Source organism: Crocodylus porosus, unplaced genomic scaffold, assembly GCF_001723895.1.
Source record: "Crocodylus porosus isolate Cpor-Errol unplaced genomic scaffold, CroPor_comp1, whole genome shotgun sequence".
Taxonomy (NCBI): Eukaryota; Metazoa; Chordata; order Crocodylia; family Crocodylidae; genus Crocodylus; species Crocodylus porosus.
The window spans coordinates 4,482,002-4,503,953 of NW_017728937.1; the positions used below are offsets into that span (position 1 = coordinate 4,482,002).

At 45.3% G+C, this 21,952-nt stretch overlaps 1 protein-coding gene and 1 long non-coding RNA gene across 2 annotated transcripts in view; one reads left to right on the top strand and one right to left on the bottom strand.

The window, feature by feature from the left end:
* LRRC56 (leucine rich repeat containing 56) overlaps window positions 1–21,952 on the top strand; it is a 119,883-nt gene that overhangs the window by 34,192 nt on the left and 63,739 nt on the right. Inside the window, exons 3-4 of the mRNA XM_019547294.1 lie at window positions 8,474–8,561; window positions 19,199–19,259. Of these exons, the coding sequence (XP_019402839.1) occupies window positions 8,474–8,561; window positions 19,199–19,259 (149 nt within the window). The remainder of the gene's footprint in view (window positions 1–8,473; window positions 8,562–19,198; window positions 19,260–21,952) is intronic.
* LOC109318201 overlaps window positions 14,469–21,952 on the bottom strand; it is a 19,025-nt gene continuing 11,541 nt past the window's right edge. The window contains exon 3 of the long non-coding RNA XR_002103203.1: window positions 14,469–14,479. This is a non-coding gene — a long non-coding RNA (uncharacterized LOC109318201). The remainder of the gene's footprint in view (window positions 14,480–21,952) is intronic.

The following is a 21,952-nucleotide window of genomic DNA, read 5'->3' on the forward strand; positions in this document are numbered from 1 at the left end:
GATTGGCTTTGAGGTGCTAACAGGACCATAGGTCCTGGCGTGCCAGGAAGGCATGAGGCTTGGGTCCTGCCGCAGCAGGGCACAAGCTATTCCATTCCAAGATGGGCAGAGACAAGGGTCAGGGACCCAGTGTCCAAGGGGTAAGATTGGGTCTGGGGCACAGAAGCCAGAGTCAACATAGTGGACCTAAGCTGGAAGCCACCCAGATAGATAAGAGGGGGTGAAGCTGAAAAGTGGACACCTCAACAAGTAGAAGTGGCCTAATGAAGTGATGATGAGTAACATCATGATGGGCTGGAAGGCTCGCTTAGCTCTCAACTGCAGGGTCCAGGAGTAGTAAAAAGAAGGGCAAGGGAACACCCTGGGGCTTGGGGGTAGTCTCCTTTTCTATACATTAGTTGGTGGCTTCAAGGTGGGCAAGGTGGGAGAAAAGGAAGAGTATCTAGGGAGCCTGACTAGGAAGTGCTTGGACACCAGGGGGTGACATGGCCACCCCAGGGGTGCAATCCTATTGCAGTACTCACTGGGGGTTTTTAAGTAGGTTGGCTGTGTACTGTGCAAAGATGGATTTATTAAATTTTCTCTTTTAATTTGTTGAATGCCCCAAAGTTCTTATGTTATGCAACAGCATCCAGAAGAAAGAGGCTGATAAGTGGTCAGTATAATTTTCATTTTTTTAACACAGTCATCATGTCCCTCCCTCATCTCTTCTCTTTTTCTGACTACGCAGTTCTTGCTGTGACATGGGAGACCCTTCAGACTCTGGTGTTTCAGGAAGAATGAGTGTGTAATCCCCTACAGCAAGGCTGTCCAACTGGGGGCCCACAGGTTGCATATGGCCCCTAAATGGTTAACGTGCAGGCTAGAGGTTCCTGCCTGAACACCATTGCCCTCTCTCTGCTACCCCATTGTTGCCCCTGTCATGGCAGCTGGGTTCTTTGGGCTCCGTACTCCAACTTCTACTTTCTCTGTACTCCAGCTTCACTCCTGGGGCAGGACAGCACAGCAAGATGGGACTGAGTGCTTGTGCTCCATGTGCAGCCAGTGAACCAGGGTGCCTGTGCCATACGTGCAGGGAAGAGATTTAACTACTTGTGCTGTCCATGACAAAGGCAAGAGCTGGCCTGCCTATATTGCAGGTGGGCGGTGCATGTGGCTGGGAGAGGAGCCTTTCCCATTACAAAAACCGCACCCGTGCACCCGCACACCTGTACAAAGGCCTGCTGGCCACCCTAAACTGTTACAATATCCACAACACGCGCAACACACACCAAACAATTAAGTCCATCCTGGTCCCTCAGATCTGACTACACTTCCTTTTCACCCCTGCCCCACTCGTGGGGTCACCTACTCAGTTCAAGTACCCTCTCCGTCGTTGTTGCTTCAACTCCCGCCGGAGGATCCGCTGCTGCTGCGGGTTGCTGTCGCTGTCCTCTGTTCTGCTTGTCCCTTCCTCTCTTCACTGACTTTGCCCTCTTCTTCACTCGGGTGGGGGAGGGGAGGGGTTGGATGACCCTGTGCCACGTGTCTCTGTGCCAGGTGACATTGGCTGCGTCTTCTCTATCCTCTGCTACTGATTTCTGCTAGTAGGTCTGGAGTTCGCTCAGCACCATTTTCACATAGCCCTCTACCTCTATGCCCATTTGTCTGTACAGCAGGAGGTTCCTGGCCTTCCACAAGGCACTCCTGATGCTGACACAAACTGGTCGAAACAGGGTGATGGGTTCTGCTGATGTTTGGAGAGGTGTCCGTACAGCGCTGCTTTGCTGGTTAGCTGGCTGATGCCATTCACTGCTTCACAGAGCTGTTTCACCCCTTTCCATACCTCCTTGGCGCAGGTTCAGAGCCAGAGGAGGTGCTTGATTGTCTCGGTGGCCCCATGGAAGTTGGGCCACGGGCAGCTGGGTCTCCCCAACTGCCCCCTCTATGTCTCGAGGCCCTCACTGGTAGAGCTTGGTGGGCTATGAGCCAGTTCAGGTCCTTGTGATCTTTTCACAGCTCCTTGTGGTGGATATGCTCCCACATGGCCTGGCATGCGTTGCCCGGGAGCAGGTCCACAGGCGATGTGGTGTCCCTCAGTCTCACCGTCTCCTGGATCTTCCTGTGGCTTCTTATGGTTGCCAGGCCTGTGTTCTGCAGGCTGTACATGGTGCGCCCACGATCCATGGTCTATGGTTAGTCAGGGTGAATACCCCCCAGTGTCTTAGGATGTGCCCAGTAAAGTACCTGATAAGCAAGGCAAGTGGTTTTGGCTTCTGCATACATCACCATCTTGCAGATCATGCTCGCATACTTGGCCCACAGGAACAGGAGGATGTCTGGCATGGGAATGCCCCTGTCCCCAGCCCTCTTGTCCTTGTACAGGGTCTTCTGGGCAACATTTTCCCATCTTGGCCTCTGTCTTCTCCCATGCTGTCCTGCTGCTCAGCTGTGGGTTGAAGTCTATCCCCAGGATCCTGACCCCCTCGCAGGGGACAGAGACCCCCAGGGACTCCAGGTCCCTGACTTCGCCCATGGCCAGGCAGGTACTCTTGCTCACACTGAGCTTGGCCCCTGCCACTGCCTTGTACACCTGCGTGTATGCTAGGGCTCCCTTGACCAATCCCCTGTTCTGGCACAGGATGTTCAAATCATCAATGGAGGCCAGGACCTCCTGGTTGTTGCTTCCCGGAATGTGGACTCCATGGATCCCTGGGTCCTGGCTCAGGTGCTGGGCCAGGGGCTCAATGGTGCAAATGAACAGGACTGGGGAGAGTGGGGAATCCTGCTGGACCCCAACTCCACCGCAATCTGGGTGGTCTGGGAGCCGTTGATCTGCACTCCACTGCTCACTTCTGTGTAGAGGATCCTGATCCCTCCGACAAAGGTTGAGGGGACTTCCATCCGCTCCAGCATCTGGAACAGGAACTGATGGGACACTCTATTGTAGGCCTTCTCCAGGTCCAGGTTTAAGACGGTGATGCTCTGCCTTCTCTCCCATTCAAGCTGGAGCGCATCTCTCAGAGACATCAGGAGGAATCAGGTTGATTAGTGAGCCATTAAGTCAACTGAATCCCTAAGTGAGTCCCCCACAAGCAGTTGGTTTTAAAGTTTGGGTAGAGCAGGAATCAAAGGGGGTGCAACTGCACCCCTGCACTCCCTCTGGATGCACCCACAATTTGAACAACCAGTGAGTGCTTTACTCAGTAGTAGCAGAACCGGGGGAAAGTGGACTCTTGACTAGCACCAGGCATTCTGGGATGTGTGTGCTTTCTTTGGCGGCCTGCTGGCAGAGGAGTGGTGTCGGTGCATTCAGTCGTTCTTAAACTCACTTTGAAGGATGATGTGTAGACAGGCCAATCCTGTGACTTCTCCATTGCAGAACAAGTTGGGGCACCAGTCTTGCAACAAATGTGACATCTGTTTATAACCTTAGTGAAACATTGCCAGACAGAAGAAGCTTGGCAGCTGGAGGGAAGGACTGGGAGCCAAACAGTTAAAGTATTTTGAAGAGTCTCATACAAAAAACTAGAACTCATAAGCATATATTAAATAAGACAGACAGGAATACTCACAGATGCCCGGTATGTTCCTTTTATCCCACTTTCAGTCCTGTAGCATGCTTTCTGTTTCCTCTGCATGGTTTTACATACGTGGCTTAGCACCATGGGCTAATGATGCTTTTTGTGTAAACTTCCCTCAGGATACCAAGAGTGGAAATCTGAATGGGCTTTCTGATCTGAAATCTGAACAGGAGCTAATGATGCTAACTGTATCAACTCTAACATTAAATGGATACTGGGCAGAAGGGAGGGGAGCAATAACAGCACATAAGAGAGCCATGCTGGTGCACTGGGGATAGAGGTTGGGGCAGCTGTGCAGAGGGGAGGCAAGACACCCCTGAAAGGAGTTTACCTTGTTTTTTGTTTTTTTTTGCAGATCTCTGTGATCTGGTGAGTTTGTAGGGCCCCTTTCTTCTTTGATTTGCTACAGTCTCTTCTCATTAAAGAGACACAGCACATTTACATCAGTTCAATCAGACTTTACATTGGTGTAGACAAATAACAGACATGTGATATGGAATTGCCCTGGTAAAAAACAGAGGTAAAACTACTCTGGCATTGTATCCCCAGACCTATCCCAGCACTATAAGTAAAATGGCTATTAATTTTTCCTCTGCTACTTTTGGAAAGGCTCTTTTAGAGCACCAACTGCAAGCAGCTATGCTGAAGTAGCAGGTCCTCTGTCCGCTATAGTTCCTGGTTTAATTTACACTGATGAACAAAAGTGATATAAATTACACCAGTGTAAAGGTGTGTGTCCAAACCTTGACTGTAGTACCAGAAGGGCTAAAGGAGTTGAGTTTTTTAAGCTAATTGAGTTAATCTTACTCTTTTGGGATGCAGGGTGGCATCTAGCCCTGGACTAGCATGCCATACAACAGTGTCATCTGTTGGGTTGGCTCTTTTGGTGCAACACAGCTAAATGTATCTTGTTGTGAGGAATTTTTGAAGATAAAATCATTTGTAATTGGAGCAAATGATCTTCCTCTGTGGGAGCTGAACTGTTTCTGTGTGAGACAAATGTGAGGGTTCCCCCCTGGGTGTTGAGGTTCTGAGTACATGTGATGTGTTTCAGGCTGCCACCTCACATCTTCATCTCCCTTGTCTAATAAAATCTAGGGAGGGAGCACAACAAAGTCTACAAACGTGATTAGAAACAACCCCCTTAAATCTACTGTTTAAAAATTCAGTTTATTTAACACTTGGTAAGACCTTACATCTTAGCAAGGAGCAGCAGTTACATAAACTCTGGCTGGATTTCCATTCTGGCCTGTATATATATATAGTCACAGATCCATTAAAGATGATGGAGTCACATCCACTTACACTACATCTGAACTTTACCTGAGGAATGGGAATACAATAATTTTCACATCCCTATGCCAAAAATATGCTACGTGCTTGTGGTTTTTTCCCAAAACACATAAACAGGGATGGCCTCACACACATTCCCATCCAGTGAATCATTTCCACTAAAGTTGGTCTCCAGATAAAAAAAGAAAATAAACAAAGCATGATGTAACTTTATAATTAAAAAAATTATCCTATATGTGGGGACCATTTATAGGCTTTCCATTTCCATATCCTTTTCTCAAGTGCAGTGCAAAGGGAACACGCCTGATGTTATTACCTCTGCGGACTCAGCCTGTTCTGGGTGGTGTAGATTATTTCAGCTAGGAGAAGAAAGTGGAGATGTAGTAAGGTATTTGTGTCATGCAGCCGTGCTTATTTACAAAGAAAATTCTAAATCATTTCCCTGAGCACAGGCAGGAGAAAACAACAGAATTTCTTGGCTTCAGTCACCATTAACTCACTCTGTGCTTTTGCTTGCTTCTCTTTTGGCCATACATCCTCTAGCATGTAGTCCAAATTCATGATCAGATTCTGAGGTGTTTTTGTTTCAGGCAGTGACATGTACCTATGTTTTGACTCAGAGCACCCTCCTTTTCCTTACAATTAACCTGGACAAAGGGCAGTTATTACATTGGTCAGTGCCAGCAAGGTTTAAACCAACCTGTAATAGTGTAAAACCAAATTTTAAAAAAGTATGGATGCATTGATTGCTGTGGATTCTGGTTATTATGGGACTGATCCAGCAAGGGGTTGTTGAGTATTTCTTGGGCCTCTGCAACATGTTATACGTAAGATGTAATTTACAAGTTAATTGTGTGTTAAATTGTGACCTGGTTACACATTTAATCAGTTAATGGCATGATATTTCATAGATTTCATAGACATTAGGAAGGGACCTCAGAAGATCATCGAGTCCAGCCCAAAGGGCAGGAAGTCAGCTGGGGTCATAGGATCCCAGCAACATAAGCATCCAATTGTCTTTTGAAGGTGTTCAGTGTAGGTGCTTGAACCACTTCTGATGGCAGGCTGTTCCAGACCTTGGGGGCTCAGACAGTAAAGAAATTCTTTCATAGATTTCATAGACATTAGGGCTGGAAGGGACCTCGGAAGATCATCGAGTCCAGCCCCCTGCCCAAAGGGCAGGAAGTCAGCTGGGGTCATAGGATCCCAGCCAGATAAGCATCCAATTTGCTCTTGAAGGCATTTAGAGTAGGTGCTTGAACCACCTCCAATGGCAGACTGTTCCAGACCTTGAGGGCTCAGACAGCAAAGAAATTCTTCCTTATGTCCAGCCTGAAACGGTCTCGCGGTAGTTTATAACCGTTCAAACTCATCATCACTTGGGGTGCTCCGGTGAACAGACGTTCCCCCAGATACTGGTGGTCACCTCTGATAAATTTATAGGTGGCCATCAGGTCACCCCTGAGCCTGCACTTTTCCAGGCTAAAGAGCCCCATGGCTCTCAGCCTGTCATCATAAGGTCTGTTCTCCTGACCTCTGATCATGCGCGTGGCTCTTCTCTGGACTCTCTCAAGCTTCTCCACATCCTTTTTGAATTGTGGAGCCCAAAACTGGACGCAGTACTCCAGCTGTGGCCTCACCAAGGCCAAGTACAAGGGGAGAATGATGTCCTGGGATTTGCTTGAGAAGCATCTATGGATGTAAGCCAGCGTTTTGGTTGCTTTACTAGCTGCAGCATTGCATTTCAGGCTCACGTTCATTTTGTGGTCAATGATGACCCTCAAGTCTCTTTCTTCCGTAGTACTAGCCAGCATAGCACTGCCGAGCCTATAAGGATGCTGCAGGTTTTCCTCCCAAGGTGGAGAACCTTGCATTTTTCAGTGTTAAATGCCATCAGGTTCTTGTCTGCTCATTTACTGAGCCTGTCCAGGTCAGACTGGATCGCCCTCCTGTCTTCGGGTGTGGATGCTTTGCCCCAAAGTTTGGTGTTATTGGCGAACATGGCCAGTCTGCTTCTGTCTCCAATGTCCACATCATTAATGAAGATGTTGAACAATATTGGTCCAAGGACAGAGACTTGGGGGACCCCTCTGGTCACAGGGCACCATGACGATTGACTTCTGTCAGTTAGCACCCTCTGGGTCCAACCACTGAGCCAATTTCCCAGCCAGCGGATTGTGGTGTACCGAAGGCCACAATTGGCCAGTTTCTCCAAGAGGTGATCAGGGGATACCAGATCGAAGGCTTTTTTGAAGTCAAGATATAGGACATCAATCTCTTCTCCCTTGTCCAGGTGATAGGTCACCTGGTCATAAAAGGAAATTAGTTTGGTCAAGCAAGACCTACCTGCAACAAACTCAAACAAAAAATACTGTACCAAAGTTAACAAATAGCTGTTACTGAACCAAATGCAGTCCTGTCTACAAAGAAAATGAAATTCTTCTCCACATACTAATTAGTAACGGATGATGATGGGTGTTAAAAGTCTGTAACTAAGATACTCAGATATTTTTGTGATGGGGCACTGCTGCTAGCTCCACCCACATAGTAATGATAAAAAAGGGAATAAGCCACAAAGTTATTCCACAAAAAATGTATTACAACTTTGTGGCTGGTTCCTATCGTGCCACTAATTGAATGTGTGTCCAGGTGCGCCCTTGAGCCTGGGAATCTGCAGCTGATGGGAAGCACCATGTACTCCTGTAGCTGGGAGCCCCATCAGCTGTAGGCTTCTATCCTCATACATCTCCATGACTGGGGACCTGGGTCAGGTGACCCCTGCATTGGCAATAAGGTGTGATAGGGTCTGATTCCTGGTCCTACAATCATGCGTGCGTGGCAGGAAACATTACTGTGTGGATCACGCATAAGATCCCATTGCGCCTTTACCTGAATGTCTGGAAGGGACCTTGCAAAACATGGACTGCATTCACTACCTACTATTTAGCACTTTATGGAATTAGGCCTTACAGCCAAGATTTAAAAAAAAAATGTTGGTACTTTCATGTCTGGATGCCCAAATTAACACCTTGATGAAGGTGCCCATTTTTCGTAGGGTGGCTTCTCAACACTTTCTGAAAAAAATCAGACCTCTGTGAGCCATCTTTACCCCAAAACAGTAATCTCATTTGCCATTCTAGGCCTAAAAGGATCAATAAATAACATGAGTATAATGCAGCATAGCCTACTTTATTCAGTCTTGTTACATGCATCTTCTTGGTTACAGTATGCATTAAGGGTAAATTTCACTCCCATGCACAGGTCTACCTCAGGGCATATGCTGCACTGTAGACATCAAAATAATGTTTACGCTAAGTTTAATTTGCACATCAATTTAGTGCTGAGTCACAGCACGGGGTGTATTTCACTCTGAGTGAAGGCTTCTTTGTTGCTAATCAACGCAGATGTTATATGCAGTCTTGAGTGATTTGAAGTTAGTGGAAGGAATTACTTTAGAATATACAGCCTTATTTTAATGTTATATTTATAGGCAGCCATTGGGATCTAGAGAACCATGCTGAGTAAGTTCTGGGTAGAAACATTTCCACACCTTTCTGCTGACCTGTCACTTGCCTTATTGCCTGCTCATGCACATCTATCTCTGCTTATCTTTACAGAAAGCACTGACAGGGGTGGATGATCTGCGACAAGTGAAGGCCCTAGAGATGCGTGTAGACACAAGAGAGAACAGCTTGCAAAACTTTGGTGAGAAAACGCTGTCTTTTACTACCTCTTAACTTTTCATTTATCATTTCTTAGAGGAGAAGCACTCTGAATATTAGGAATGGAAGCTGAGAAAAAGATGGAAACAGTCTTGCTAGAGATTGTCTTAAAGCACAAACATCTGGGTGATTAATTAGCACTCTTCCTCCATGCTTTTTCCCGTGAAGAGACAAGTAGAACTATGAATATTCTGTTCAATTGGAATGAGCGATGCCAGTCGAGTTTAATTTCCGCTCAGTTCCTATGGCTTTTAGTAAGACAGTAAGTTTTCATTGAGCTTTTCCGCTTCTTGTTTTGCTGGCACCTTATGTCTGCATTTACCCTGCTAGGATGAATAACACTGCATTCAAAGGAAAACAAATAAGAGAATTCCAGTCTAGCTTAATTACCACTTTTTCTGGATCATATTCAGAGGAAATGTGAGCCAACTTCCAAATCCAAGGTGTAGCAAACAGTATTCAATTCCCATGGACTTTAAATTAGCATTTGTACAATACCTCAGTCCATTAAGGCTGTTTTGTGCTACTCCAGTTGCACAAAGCAGCCTAAATTCTGTTTAAGGGCCCAGTGGAGGATTTCATTTGTGAATAGGAAACCTCTGGTGGTATGGAGCCATCCTTTTGGGCTCTTTTGTATCTGGGAATAAGAGTGCAGGCTGGATGCCTTTCAGGCCACATGCAGTGGAGTGAAAGATGATGCAGTCCTGAAGTTGCTCTGCTTTATGGCCAAGATGGTGGCTTAGAACCTCCTTCACCTTCCTATCTATGGTCTTAGCCAGATTAAAGAATTTGGCCCCTTATTCTTCAGTTGGTCTGTGGAAATAAATGCACAAGAAAGGATTTCCTCTTGTACAGTAGCACAATCAGTTATAGTCACTGGCGAATCAAGGGACCAAAGCATATCTGCCACTTCACTGGTGTACAGATTGGAGGATCCTATGTTTCCATGGTCTGGTTTCACTTATGGATAATCAGTCAGTATTTGTATCTGATCCTTACTGGGTGCATCTTCACGTGCATTTGATCTGGGCTCAGTTTACTCGGGTGTAAACTTCTGTGAATTAAGTGCTTCTGGGTAGGCATCTACACATGGAGGGACTAGGGAGAAGATTTGCTTCTCTTAGCACCAAACTTCCTGCAGCCCTGCAATGGACCTCTGCCACCACTGTGAGGAACACCAGGCTCCAGCACTCAGCAGCCCTCTTCAAAAGACAACCCCACTCACTGCTCTTTGGCCAGCTACTTCCTTGTCCAGGAGCAGCCTATCCAGCACAGGGGCAGCATGTGGCAGCTCTCTCCTTGCCCACTCTGCCTCCCCATGCTATGGCTGCTCCAGCACCTGCCCCTGGCTGCAACAGCCAGTGCCCTGGTGTTCTGCTGGCTGCTGTGCTGGCCTTGCCGTACCAACCACTGCCTGGCCTATGGCTGTCTCGCCCCACCCAGTTCCCCCCCGCCTCCTCCCACAGTAACCACTTTCCTGGGCACAATGTGGTTCCAGGGCTGCTGCCATGCAGTGGCTGCTGCCAGGGCCACCATTGTGGAGCTTCTGGATGCCACTGCTGGGGCTGCTGGGGCCCTCCTGGACTTCCAGCCCCGCCACCTCTGGGCCCACCAGACTAGCCAGGACTGGTGGTGGCACATCATCCAGGACACCTGGGATGATGAGCAGTGGCTGGAGGCCTTCGACATGAGGGCCACCTTCTGGAACCTTGTAAAGCAGGTCCGGCCATACCTGGAGCGACAGGACACTGGCATGTGGCCACCCCTCCCCATGGATACCCACTTGGCTCTCACCCTGTTCAAGCTGGCCATGCCTGCCAGTCTGTGGTATGTTGGCCACCTGTTTGGTGTGGGCAAGGCCACCACTAGGGAGGCTGTGTTGGAGGTGTGTGGTGCCCTGGGAGACACCGTGCTCCACATGCATGACTCCCTGGCGGAGGTAGTGGGGTTCCATGACCTGGGATTTCCCCAGTGCATCGGGGCCCTGGATAGGACCCACATCCCCACCACCTGCTTACCCCACAGAGATTGCCTCTATTACAGCAGGCGGGGTTTTCACTCTGTGGTGCTCCATGCCATTAAGGACCACCATGGGGCCTTCATGAAAGTGCATGCAGGCTGGGCAGGCAGTGCTGACAATGCCTGCATGTTTTGGAACTCTGGCTTGCTGGGCCAGCCACTTTGCAGGGTGCTGGACCTGCAGTGAGCACCGTGGCCATCCCACCCCTCCTCATCAGGGACCCCACCTACCTGCTTCTGCCTTGACGCATGCAGCCTTACACTGGCCACCTGGACTCGCCCCCAGGCCCACTTTAATGCTGCTTGGGCCAGACCTGCACCCTGGTGGAGTGCACCTTTGGCTGCCTCAAAGGACACTGGCACTCCCTTGCTGCCTGCCTCTCATTCACCAAGCAGAACCTCCCCTGGGCCATCATCGCAGCCTGCATGCTGCATAACATCTGTGAGGCCTGGTTGGAGCTATTCCAGGAGGCCTGGGTGAAGAAGGCACAGCATGCGGAGAATGCCTGCAAGCAAGAGTACCACCTGCGGTGGCAGTGACAGCATCAGGCCCCTCCCACCAAGGCCTTAGATGAGCCCCACACTCTCCAGCAGGGGTCAGGGCACCAGGTGCGAGAGGCCCTGGCCAACCACCTCCTTCAGCACTCCTCGCTGTAGCCCATCTGCACTGTCATTCATGGGCCCTCCTCCTCCCGCCCATCCCAATACCACACTCACTGCAGGCACATCAGAAGAACAAGTTTTTATTCCTTTCACATCAAACAAAGCCTCTTCTCCCTTTCCCTCCCTCCTCAACAAACAGAGCCCCTCCACCACCTAACCCACCCACTAACAATAAAAAACCTTCCCTGTGAAAACTATTTACAATGTCTTTTGTGGGTCATCACAGAGTGGGGGGCCGTGGGGTGGGGTGCTTGGGGGGCAGAGCCGGGGGACAGGCAGCCAGTATGCCGTCATCTGGCTGTTCCCCTGCAGGTGCAGACGCCATGGGGCAATGGTGACTGATGCTCCCCTGGTGCAGGTGGTTCTCCTCTGGCAGATGGTGGCCAGGGCCAGCAAGGCCAGCATGTGGTCCTGGCCGCATTGCAGGCAGCTCCAGTTGCTTACCCGTGTAGAGCCAGGGTGAGCGGTGATGCTGGGTGGCAATGGACCCACGGCAGGGTCTGGAGCAGGGGCTCCTGGCTGCTGGAGACAGTGCAGGACCTTCTCTCAGGCTGCTGCTGGACAGCAGATGGCTGCCAGGAGGCAGATGGGGCTAGGGTTGGGGCTGGATAGCAAGCAGCATGAATGTGAGCTCCAGGGCCAGAACAGTGTCCAGCACCTGATGGTTGTCATCTGCAGCCTGCACTGCCTGGGCCACGATGGCATTCTGCTCCTGCAGAAGGTCCAGCCACTCATGCTTCAGGGCCAGGAGCTGTTCCCAGAACCCCCCGGTTTTCCCAGTCCTGCACATCCTTGCAGGAGATGTCCTCTACCCACCAGGCCTGTAAGTCCTCCAGCTGATCCTCCAGCACTGCCACCAACATGCTGATTCTTATTATTGCCAAAAACAGCTCTTCCACCCTGCTTCAACACTGTAGCTATGGTAACATGCTATGTTCTTGCTCTCTGTACTTAGAATCCAACTCTAGGCACTTGATAGCAGGATATTTTTAGTTAAGCGATGCATTTTCCTGCACAGTCCACTGAAGTCTGGGCATGGACCTTTAGTACACCATGGCCAGCCTTTGTAAGTAGGTCTTTTCTTTCGGCACAGATTTATTGCGAGTAGTGAAAGAAGTAAGATGGAGGGACAGTTGTCTTGATTTGTCCAGCCACTTCAAATTTTTCTCTTTTGGTTCACAGGTCTTTTCACAACATGCACCTGATAATTTAATGTATAATTACATCCCTTTTCTTCACAGTTCAGATTGTACTCAGGCTGATCTCCACAAGAAGCTACTAGTTCACAAGAAAACCCCTGTGTATGATTCCTGTGTGCTTTTCAGTTCCAAAGCCAAGCTTCCATTCCACTCCAGCTCTATCCCAACTATACAGCTGGCCCAACAAAAGATATCACCCTAAGAAATCCTTGCCTTTCACATAATTTATGGACCATCACAGCTACAACATCACTCTTACACTACAACTTCTATTCCTATGTGGTTTTACATGAGAGATGATAAGATAGTTAAAAGTCATTTATCCTCCATGTTTTTTGCCGAAGTGAGATTTTTTTCCCAACCTGTAGCTCCTATCAGTGCCTGTTTCAGTCTTTGCTTTGCTGTCAATTATTCTTCACAGAGATGATTGGTCAGGTCTTGGGGACATCTGTTAAAATAGGATCACCATGGCAGAGACCTCTTTTCCTTTCCCCTGCGTCCCCCTCAGCTCATGGTTTTCTTTTCTTCCAAGTACTGAAATAACTTTGCTACTCTGCATTTCCCTCAGATAGGCTTCAGAGTACAGTGCGCGCTGCCCCTGACTCCATTCAGTTCATGTCTGATCATTTCTACCAAGAGCTGGCCTTTGGGAAGTACAAAAGCCCAAAACTGCATGGTGTCACTGGTTCAGAGGACCTACAAAACATCAAGGCTTCATCTGAGCTTTTATTTTTCAAAAGTTTGTCTAAAAATACACACAAAAGTGACACCAGATGGCTAGAGTAAAAAGTTGGCCTGGGGACTGTCAGTAATTGTCACTGGGTATTCATAGTCTTACTTCACCTGACAGCTCTTCAAGGCTGGGTATGGGACCAAGGTTTGTGTAGGCATCTCAGGAGAAGTTGCCTCTTTGGAGAGGGCAGTACCCAGAGTTTTCCAGTGAAGGTGCCAAACTCATTGCGAACACTCTCTAAGCCAACATCTACAACTGAAACAATCCTTTACCGAGCAGTTATTGGGTCAAAGATTTCTGCAGTTTAAACCCAGTTTTGATACTGACTTTCTCTCTGGCTTTTAAGTCACTTAGCCATTCTGCCATACCTTCCCTACTTGCATAACACAAGTAACACCCCTACCATCAAGAAATTATTCATTGCTATGATTATTTGAGGATGATAAAGTATTGTTATTATTTTAAATTTTGAATCGTTGGGAGGTGCTCATATACTATAGTGAGATGAGTCATAGAAACCCCTAGATTAGTGCTTCCCAGTTTTTTCCTCGGCATGACCCCATTTATGACCCCATTACCCCATTTGGGGAAATGGAGGACTTTAAAGAGTCATCCTGTTGACCTTTCCCCATATTGGCATGCAAGCCTTTACCCCTAGTTATAGGGTCATAGTGAAGAGGAGTATCTGTGTGCAAAACCATTTCAAAGCAGACTCTTGTAAAAAGTTTTGTGACATGCACTATTTTAAAACAATAATGGGCTTTATGGTGGCTCATGAACATTGAGCCCTATTGTGGTATAAAGGAATTACTGAAGTCTCCAGTGATTGATTTTCTGCGTGCCTTATCCTTACAGTGTAGCAGACAAATACTTGAACCTTCCTGGCAAACTTTGTTTCCAGGTTCATGGCACTTGGACTTACTTGTGCCGTTTCCTTTCACTGAATGTAGAGTGCAATTTATAGCAAAGCAGACAAACTATTTCAGTTCTTTTAATTAATCCCTTTAGTTTTGATTGCTGACAGATCTGGAGTTGTATTCTTGACCAACCTATATAGAAATCCCTGTTGAAAGTAATGGTGGATACAGTCATTTAAGGTACTATGTTGCTCTCCTATTCCTAAGTGATTTTAATAGCTAAGAATCAAGTTACCCACAATGCTATGCACCCTTATTTATTCAATTAGTGCCTCATGGCAGCCCCTCTAACTTGATTATGTGTCTCTGAGACTGCTGCTTTTGTTGGGTGAGGCCACAGCTCTTTGATACTAGTGAAATGTAGGAAGCTCTTTTGCAGGCTGGCAGAAAAGACTGTCAAAGAAAGTCTCTGTTAAGAGACAAAAATAGGCACAAATAACTTGCCACATAAGGTGCTGAGATCCATCTCCCTCCCTCCTGTTCCATTTACTGATTATTTTTAAGATCAAAAGGCTAAGTGCCATTATCAGCTGTTTGTGTGGCAACCGTGGACATGTGGAATATCTGGAGTGCATCTCTACTTTGACAGAAAGGTGTGATTGCAATCTGTGTACTTATGCCCATGCTAGCTTTATCCTAGCTAGCTCAGGCAACAGTCCCAGTGAAAACACAATGATGTGGCCTTTTGCATGGGTTGTACAAATTTTCTGGGAACCTCAAGTACTTACTTGGGCAGTGAGCTCATGCCAAATCCTATGCCATTGCATTTTCACTAAGACTGTCCCTGAGCTGAATAAATCTAGCTTGGGCACATCTTTAGATACTGCAGTTATATCTACAATTGCATTGCAGAAAGTATCCATTAGGAACAGACATACAGGTCAAATTTAGAATATGCATGGAAATCATCACCCCTCCTGGTAAGTGACTGTATAAAGAGTCAAAGTAATCACTAAGTGTACAATATATTAAAGATTAATGGTCAGTTAGACATTGGTACCTACTTCAGACTTGTTCTGTAGAGTAGCAGTACAGTCAAAAGAGCTCCAAATGCAGCTATGGTGTTTATTTTCTTCTGTGTTTAATACAAGGAATTAAAGAATGACACATGCAAAATTCATTGGGGCCACAGAAATTTGCTAATTGAGGGACAAAGTTGCTGTAGACAGATAGAAAAGAACTTTCTTTTCACATGCTTGTTTTGTATCTCAGGATCAACAAAATGCATAGGTTGACTAATACTGAAACAATTTATTGTCACTCATTCCTTTTGTGTATACCTGATATCATACCAGGTTCTTGGATTTCAGAGGCTTTTTAGTATAACTGAAGAACAGCTTGAACAGGATTGCCTGAAGAAAACTATAATGTAAACAGCAAGTAGTACCGTATTCATACAGAAGTTCATTTCTTTCTGTTTTTAGAATACAACAAAGCCAGCATCTTGCATGTTTTCTCCTTGGTCCAAGTCAATCATGCAAATATTACCCAGTGTATAAGGACAATTAAAAATTAAAAAAAGGAAAAGAAAAGCAATACCTACAGTTCTGCTTCACCTGTGATGTGCAGCCCTGGAAATAATAGGAAATACATTGTTATTCAGCAAAGGGATTAAGAGTCTACAAAGTGCATATTCTGGGTCTAGACATAAAAGATATAGTGAGTTACCTGCAGTGGAAGGTTCATCTTTGTAGCTTCTCTCTCCTTGGAAGAGTCTGGCTATGGATCATGCTGAAGAACCGTGAAAATCTATGAATCAACTACAAAATAATATGGGTACAGCATTGATTATAGGGTTAAAAGGGTGTTGATTGATCTCTTCCTGCTCCTCCATTTAATTTTTGTTTCATTGGGATAGTGCAGCTGAGTGGTTTGACACTACTGCATTTTTGCTGATCTCTGCTTTCAAAACCACATAAAAGAATATTTAACGAGAGAATCTTAAATAGGACAATTATAGAAAAGATAAGATTGCTCACATCTACACTCTACCTGTAAGCATATTTCTACACTGTGTTTTTTTTTTTCAATCTAGTCAATGTAGCATGAGAATAATTTGGGAGTGATATATTGTTAATATTTTTAGAGCCAGAGAGTTTGCTAAACTGAGCAATAAATTCAAACTCATCTTTGTACACAGGAAAATGTGCCACTAGGATTAAAATCAAATCTATAATTGTACACTGCACTTTACAAAGAGTTTCTCAAAATGAAGATAGCAAAGTCAGGTTTTTTCTTACTGCAGTTTTCTAGCCTCATATCTTACTTAAGGGGTTGGGATTTTTAAAATAAGTGGAGACAAGGAATTTCTAGCACCAACTAAGCAACTGTATATTGACCTTAAAACTTCAAGAGGGAACATGTGGTATTGGAGAAATATGGGTTGTTTTATTTTAGTACACTAAACAACCCAGTAGAGTTGAACAGTCTAGAAGTTACCAGAGAGAGCTTGTGCCAAAGCACAGTATAATTTCTGAGACGGAGGATTGGGTTACAGGAAATAACTAAATAACTCACTGCTAAAATAATCCCCTTGGCCCGTCATTCCGGCTGTGTCACCTCCACTACCTCTTTGAATCCCTTTCATAGTTCCCCCAGGGCCGGATTAACGCACAGGCAAACTAGGCACATGCCTTGGGCCCGAAGTGAAGAAGGGGCCCAGTTCTGCGTATTTTACATATCATAATTATTGAATGAAAAAAAGGAATATAAATACACAGTATTAAATACCAGACCACGAGTTTGTTTGCCTGGGGCCCACTAAAGGGTTAATTTGGCCCTGGGTTCGCCTTCTGTATTTGTTTTCTCACACCAGCCCTTTCTGCATTTAGTAGAATGTCCTTTGGAGTGAATCAAGAAGGCTGCCACTTTCCCCTTCTTCAGGATTTAATTTGAATATTTAGTGTTCTTAATATTTTCAGTTCTTCTGTAATGCTGCAGAGAAATGAGTCAAACATCCTTATTAACTTACTGTCATATTAAAACATTTGGGCTTTGTTACACTATACCCTAGGCATTTAACCTACTAGAAAGGATGGTATTAATTAGGTACTGGCAGTAGTTTAACTAGAGGTAGGCGAGCAAGACACGAGCCCATGGCACTGAGTTAGAGGGGGCAACCTCCATGGAGCCCAAATCACCAACCCTGCTCTCTGGTGCTGGGCACCCCTATCCTGCATGACAAAATTCCTAGTTGTGCCTCTGGGCACTGGACTGGACTGAAAAGATCAGTGTATAGTTCTTGGCTCTGCCAAAAATACATTTGTGACCTTGGGCGAGTCATGTAACCTCTCTATGCCTCTATTCCCCATTTCAGAATGAGGAAACCAGAACTTCTTTCCCCTGCTGACCCCTCTGTCCGCTTTGTTGTAGAGCATGGGCTGTCTTTTAGCTCTGTCTCTGTTCAGTGTCTAGTAGGATTGGCCCTGGTCTCAAATGGAGCCTAGAGTTCCACAATGCTAGAAATGAGAGCCAAGGCATTTTCTGAGCCTCTGATTGTTTTGTTACTTCCTGCAGAAGCCAGTACAAACAAATGCAGAAGAGTATGTGGGTGATTATTGCTCTCCAGGAGCACTGGGCATAAAGTCACTCTTTAGGTGAAAGGGAGTTTTATTGATAGGCTGCAGAGCAATCTTTGAGCTGGGGATCCCAAGAGCCTTTTGTCAAACTTATTTTATCAAATTGAAAGGAAGGCTAGAATGATTTCCTTTCCTTGGATACTGCTAAATCATCTTTGCCAGAGATGGCTTACCCCTAGGGCTCATAAAAATACTTCTCAAGATTGTAAATTTCTGTCCTTTCAGTGATCCTGATTGCATAAAACCGGTGGTGCTGCTCTTATAGCTTGGAGAAAACATACGGGCAGGAGAGTGAACGCCAGTGCTGCCGTAGGGTTATACTGGAGATTTTCCACTGGCCAGGGATATTAAACTTCCCCAGTATAAAGACAGAGGATGCAACCCTGTGCCAGGTCTGCTGCCCAACTTCACCAGCCATCTGCCTGTTGTGTAAGGAGACAGTATGTTTCCCATGGTTCAGAGGACTGAACTGGAGTGCATTTTATAAAATACAGTCACAAAAATATAGTGACAGGAGGATGCACAGGGACAGCATTTTAAATTCTATTTCACCTGTAGTGATGGAAATAAGATACATTGAATTGAATTGCATAGTCCAAAAATAGTCAGCAATTAACAGAGTTGGGGGCAAAAATACAGTTTGTGCCAATATCCTAAGAACTCCAAGGCTGGGAGGAGTTGGTTTCATGCTTTTGTTTCAGAATTGTCTCTAGAAATCAGCTAAAACAAACCCATGGTGAGGCAGAGGAGTAAAGAATATATAAGCATATAAAAATCTAGCATTACTCATAATTAGGAAATTTGAAAAGCCAAGCAGTGAAGAATGGAAAATGTGCAGAAAATACATGGAAGTAAATAATGCCTAGTAAAACAAAGGTAGGATTTGGGGATCATGATAAATACGACATCAACACGATAACTTTGTGTCAAGTAAGATAATACCTTTTGCTCAACAGCTCAAGAATTAGAAGGTATGGAAAGGGGATTTCAATTCCTCAAATGAAGAGGAACTCAGCTATCAGGGCTGTATATACAAATTGTGTCACCACTTATTGTAAGTTGGTCCAATAAAAGATACCACTCAAAAATCATTGCCACTACAACACCATTTGTCACAGAATAGGAAAAACGTGTAAGGAAAAAACAAGAGCAAACTCTGGAAATCACAGGCACCCTGAGCTCTTCTGAATTATGCTGTGTTAGTCAATAAAGATAAAGAATCTTATCAAACAGCACATAAAAGTCACCAGGGAAGACTATTCTTGTTTGTTCTTGTCTGGGAAAATGCCACGTGGCATTTTTCAGAACAGATATTTCAGAGGTTGTAACTGTGAAGCCACTCTCATTAACTTTCTGAGAAGAGGTCAGACAGTCTACCACATTTAATATGGCCAGGACAGATAAGAAATGCATTAGAAAAATGTGTGGAGCATTTAAGCTTGTGATGTAGCCATGTCTTTCCTTTATTCTGCAACTGTTCTGTAAGGTGATTCTTTATTCTGAACCCACAGGTGCCTATCTTCCTAGTCTGAGGCAATTGAAATTGAACAACAGCTTGCTTGCGTCTGTGAGGTAAGAAAGAAGCTATAATTGGAATAAACATAATGAACAACACCTGCTCATCTCTTTTCTTGATAGTAAAATGTTATTAATGTTGCATTCATATTTTCTCTGAAAAACAGCCTAGGAAAGTATATACAGGTATAATGTCCTATAACCAGCACCTTTAGGGCCAGAACCTCATCTGTTATGAATCAGCCTAACTCCAATGGTGCCCGTGGCATTACACCAATATATACCAGCTTCGAACCTGCACTGAAATCCTGACTTTGTTGAAATCAATGCAGGCCATTGACTTCACTGGGGGCCAAGATTTTACCTTCTGTCTGTCATTAGGTGGCTTCTAAAGATGTGCTTTTTCAGGATGAACTGTTGTGTACCACTTTCTCTTTGTGAGTTCTACCCCTTGAGTTTAGGAGTGCTTCTACTGTTGGATGTAATAGTTTGTAGCCCTTGGGCCAGACCTTCAGCCAGTATAAATCAGCTTAACCCTACTGAAGTGAGTGAGTTACCTCTATGTATTTATGCCAACTGAGGGTCAATCAAATTATTGATCTCTGGCTTGCTGAGCTCCATTACTTTATTAGTGCTACATTCTCAGAGACGGCTGAAGTCAAGAGGTGAAAGGATATCTACTTGGTCAGGACACATCTCCTTTCTTTGTGCTGTTGGTGTTCATATTAACCTTGGTAATTAATTAATTAATGGTAAGTTACCATCAACAAATTGGTTATGTAAAATGCAGTCCTGTTTAATAGATCTGCTCTGTCTTTATTGATAGCTGTATTGTTAATAGGGTCCAAACATGTCACCTGACATGGGTGACAAACATAAATGTTCTAAAAATTCTCAGTAGAACAAAGACACTTCATAAGGGACTTCACTGGGTTCTTTGAAGTTTTATGTATCATTTCATTACTTAACAAAGTTCTAGCTTATATTATCAATGATGCCGGAGACCAAATGACCATAGCTTTGCTTTTAGATCCCTGACTGAACTTGTGGGAGTGGCCACTGGAAAAGAAATTCTTAATAGCAAGTTAAGTAGATTTGATCTGATGGTCATTAAGAGAATGGAAAATATGATACCCCATGGTGTTACTTGTTTTGAATCAGTTTTCAACTACAAACTGCTCTTTCAATCATAAATTTCTTTTTAAAGAAGGACTCCAATTCAGTAGAATATCCTTAGACAACAGTAGTTTAAAAATGTCACTTTCCATTTTCCTATCACTTTTTTTTCTTAGTTTTCCCTGTTTTCCTTAACTAACGATTGCATATGATTTTATATATACACACACACACACACATACACATATATGTATGTATGTATCATACATATATATGTATGATACATATACATATACACATATATATATGCATCATATATATATATATATATATATATGAGAGAGAGAGTTAAATCAGGGGCATTCAACCTTTTTTAATAAGTGTACTCCCAGGCAGCCCTGCTCTCGCCCTGCTCCTATGAGGTAGCAGCACAGGTTAGTGGCGCTCCGTCCCTGCCTGCCCCTGCGTCCCCTCTGGGACCTTTCAAAGTACTGGTTGACAACCCCTGGTTTAAATGAAGGCATTTTTACCTGCCAGCCCTTCTCTACCTACTTCCATTGAAATGTTGAATTTACATTGCCACAATCATTTTAATACCAGAAAAAGCATAAGATCACAATATTGCTGCAGAGTGGCACAGGAGTAAAAAAATATATGGCAAGGGGGAATTACATTGTTCAAACCAGTTTTGATGCTATCTACAGCAAATTGTTTTTTTAAATGTTTGAATTAAATGTGATCTTTTCCTCATTTGCTGTAGCCTGAAAATCATTTTCTTTAAAGGTTAAACTGACTATAGAGAATCCAAACATAGGGCATTTGATTCTTCATCCTCTTAGTTGCTGTATCAGCATCAGACTGACCATATTTACTTAATAGTTACTCTAAGAAATAAATGTAATGGGGAGCCTGTATTTTTCTTCTTGGTTAAAGCTGAAAGTAATTTTTCATTATAAATTGGATTATTACCTTGCTAATAATTTTGCCAGAAAACAACCAAAAAACAAAGACCTGCTTGGTCTTCATATTCTCTGTGCAAGCTATGAGGAGGATCCGTAATAGAACATTCTGAATTCTCTGTGCAATTTCTTTCATAATTTCAGGGTCCCATACCAGGAGCTCAGGTGCACCCAAGGCACCATGGCCATCAGCAGCAGCAGGGCATAGTGGGTCAGGCACTGTACAACAGTTCCTGCACAAACAGTTCCTCATGCACCACCTGGAGCACACTTGAGGTGCAGTGATGGGCAGGGTAGGGCTGGCCCCAGGGTGCCTCCCCCGAGGAGACCCCTGTGAAGAGGGTGGGAGCATGGGCAGCTCCTCATTCCAGTCGGCTGGGAGCCCTGTGTCCCCCAAGCCCAGGTGCCATGGGCTGGGCAGCAGTGCAGCAGAGCAGATGGCATGCAGGAGGATGTGGGGGAGTAGGGTTTGGAGCCGTGGCAGCAGGTGCTGTCAGGAGCCTGGCCTGTTCCAGCCTAGGAACGGGGTAGGGAAGGCAGGCTGCCTATGGGCAGCAACCAGCTGCCCACCTGCCAGCCAGGAGCAAGCAGGGATGGGGGGCTTAGCCGGTGGCTGCCTGGGCCTGGGCCTGCCAGACTGACTTACCAAGGTCCGTGGTCACCTGTGTACACCCA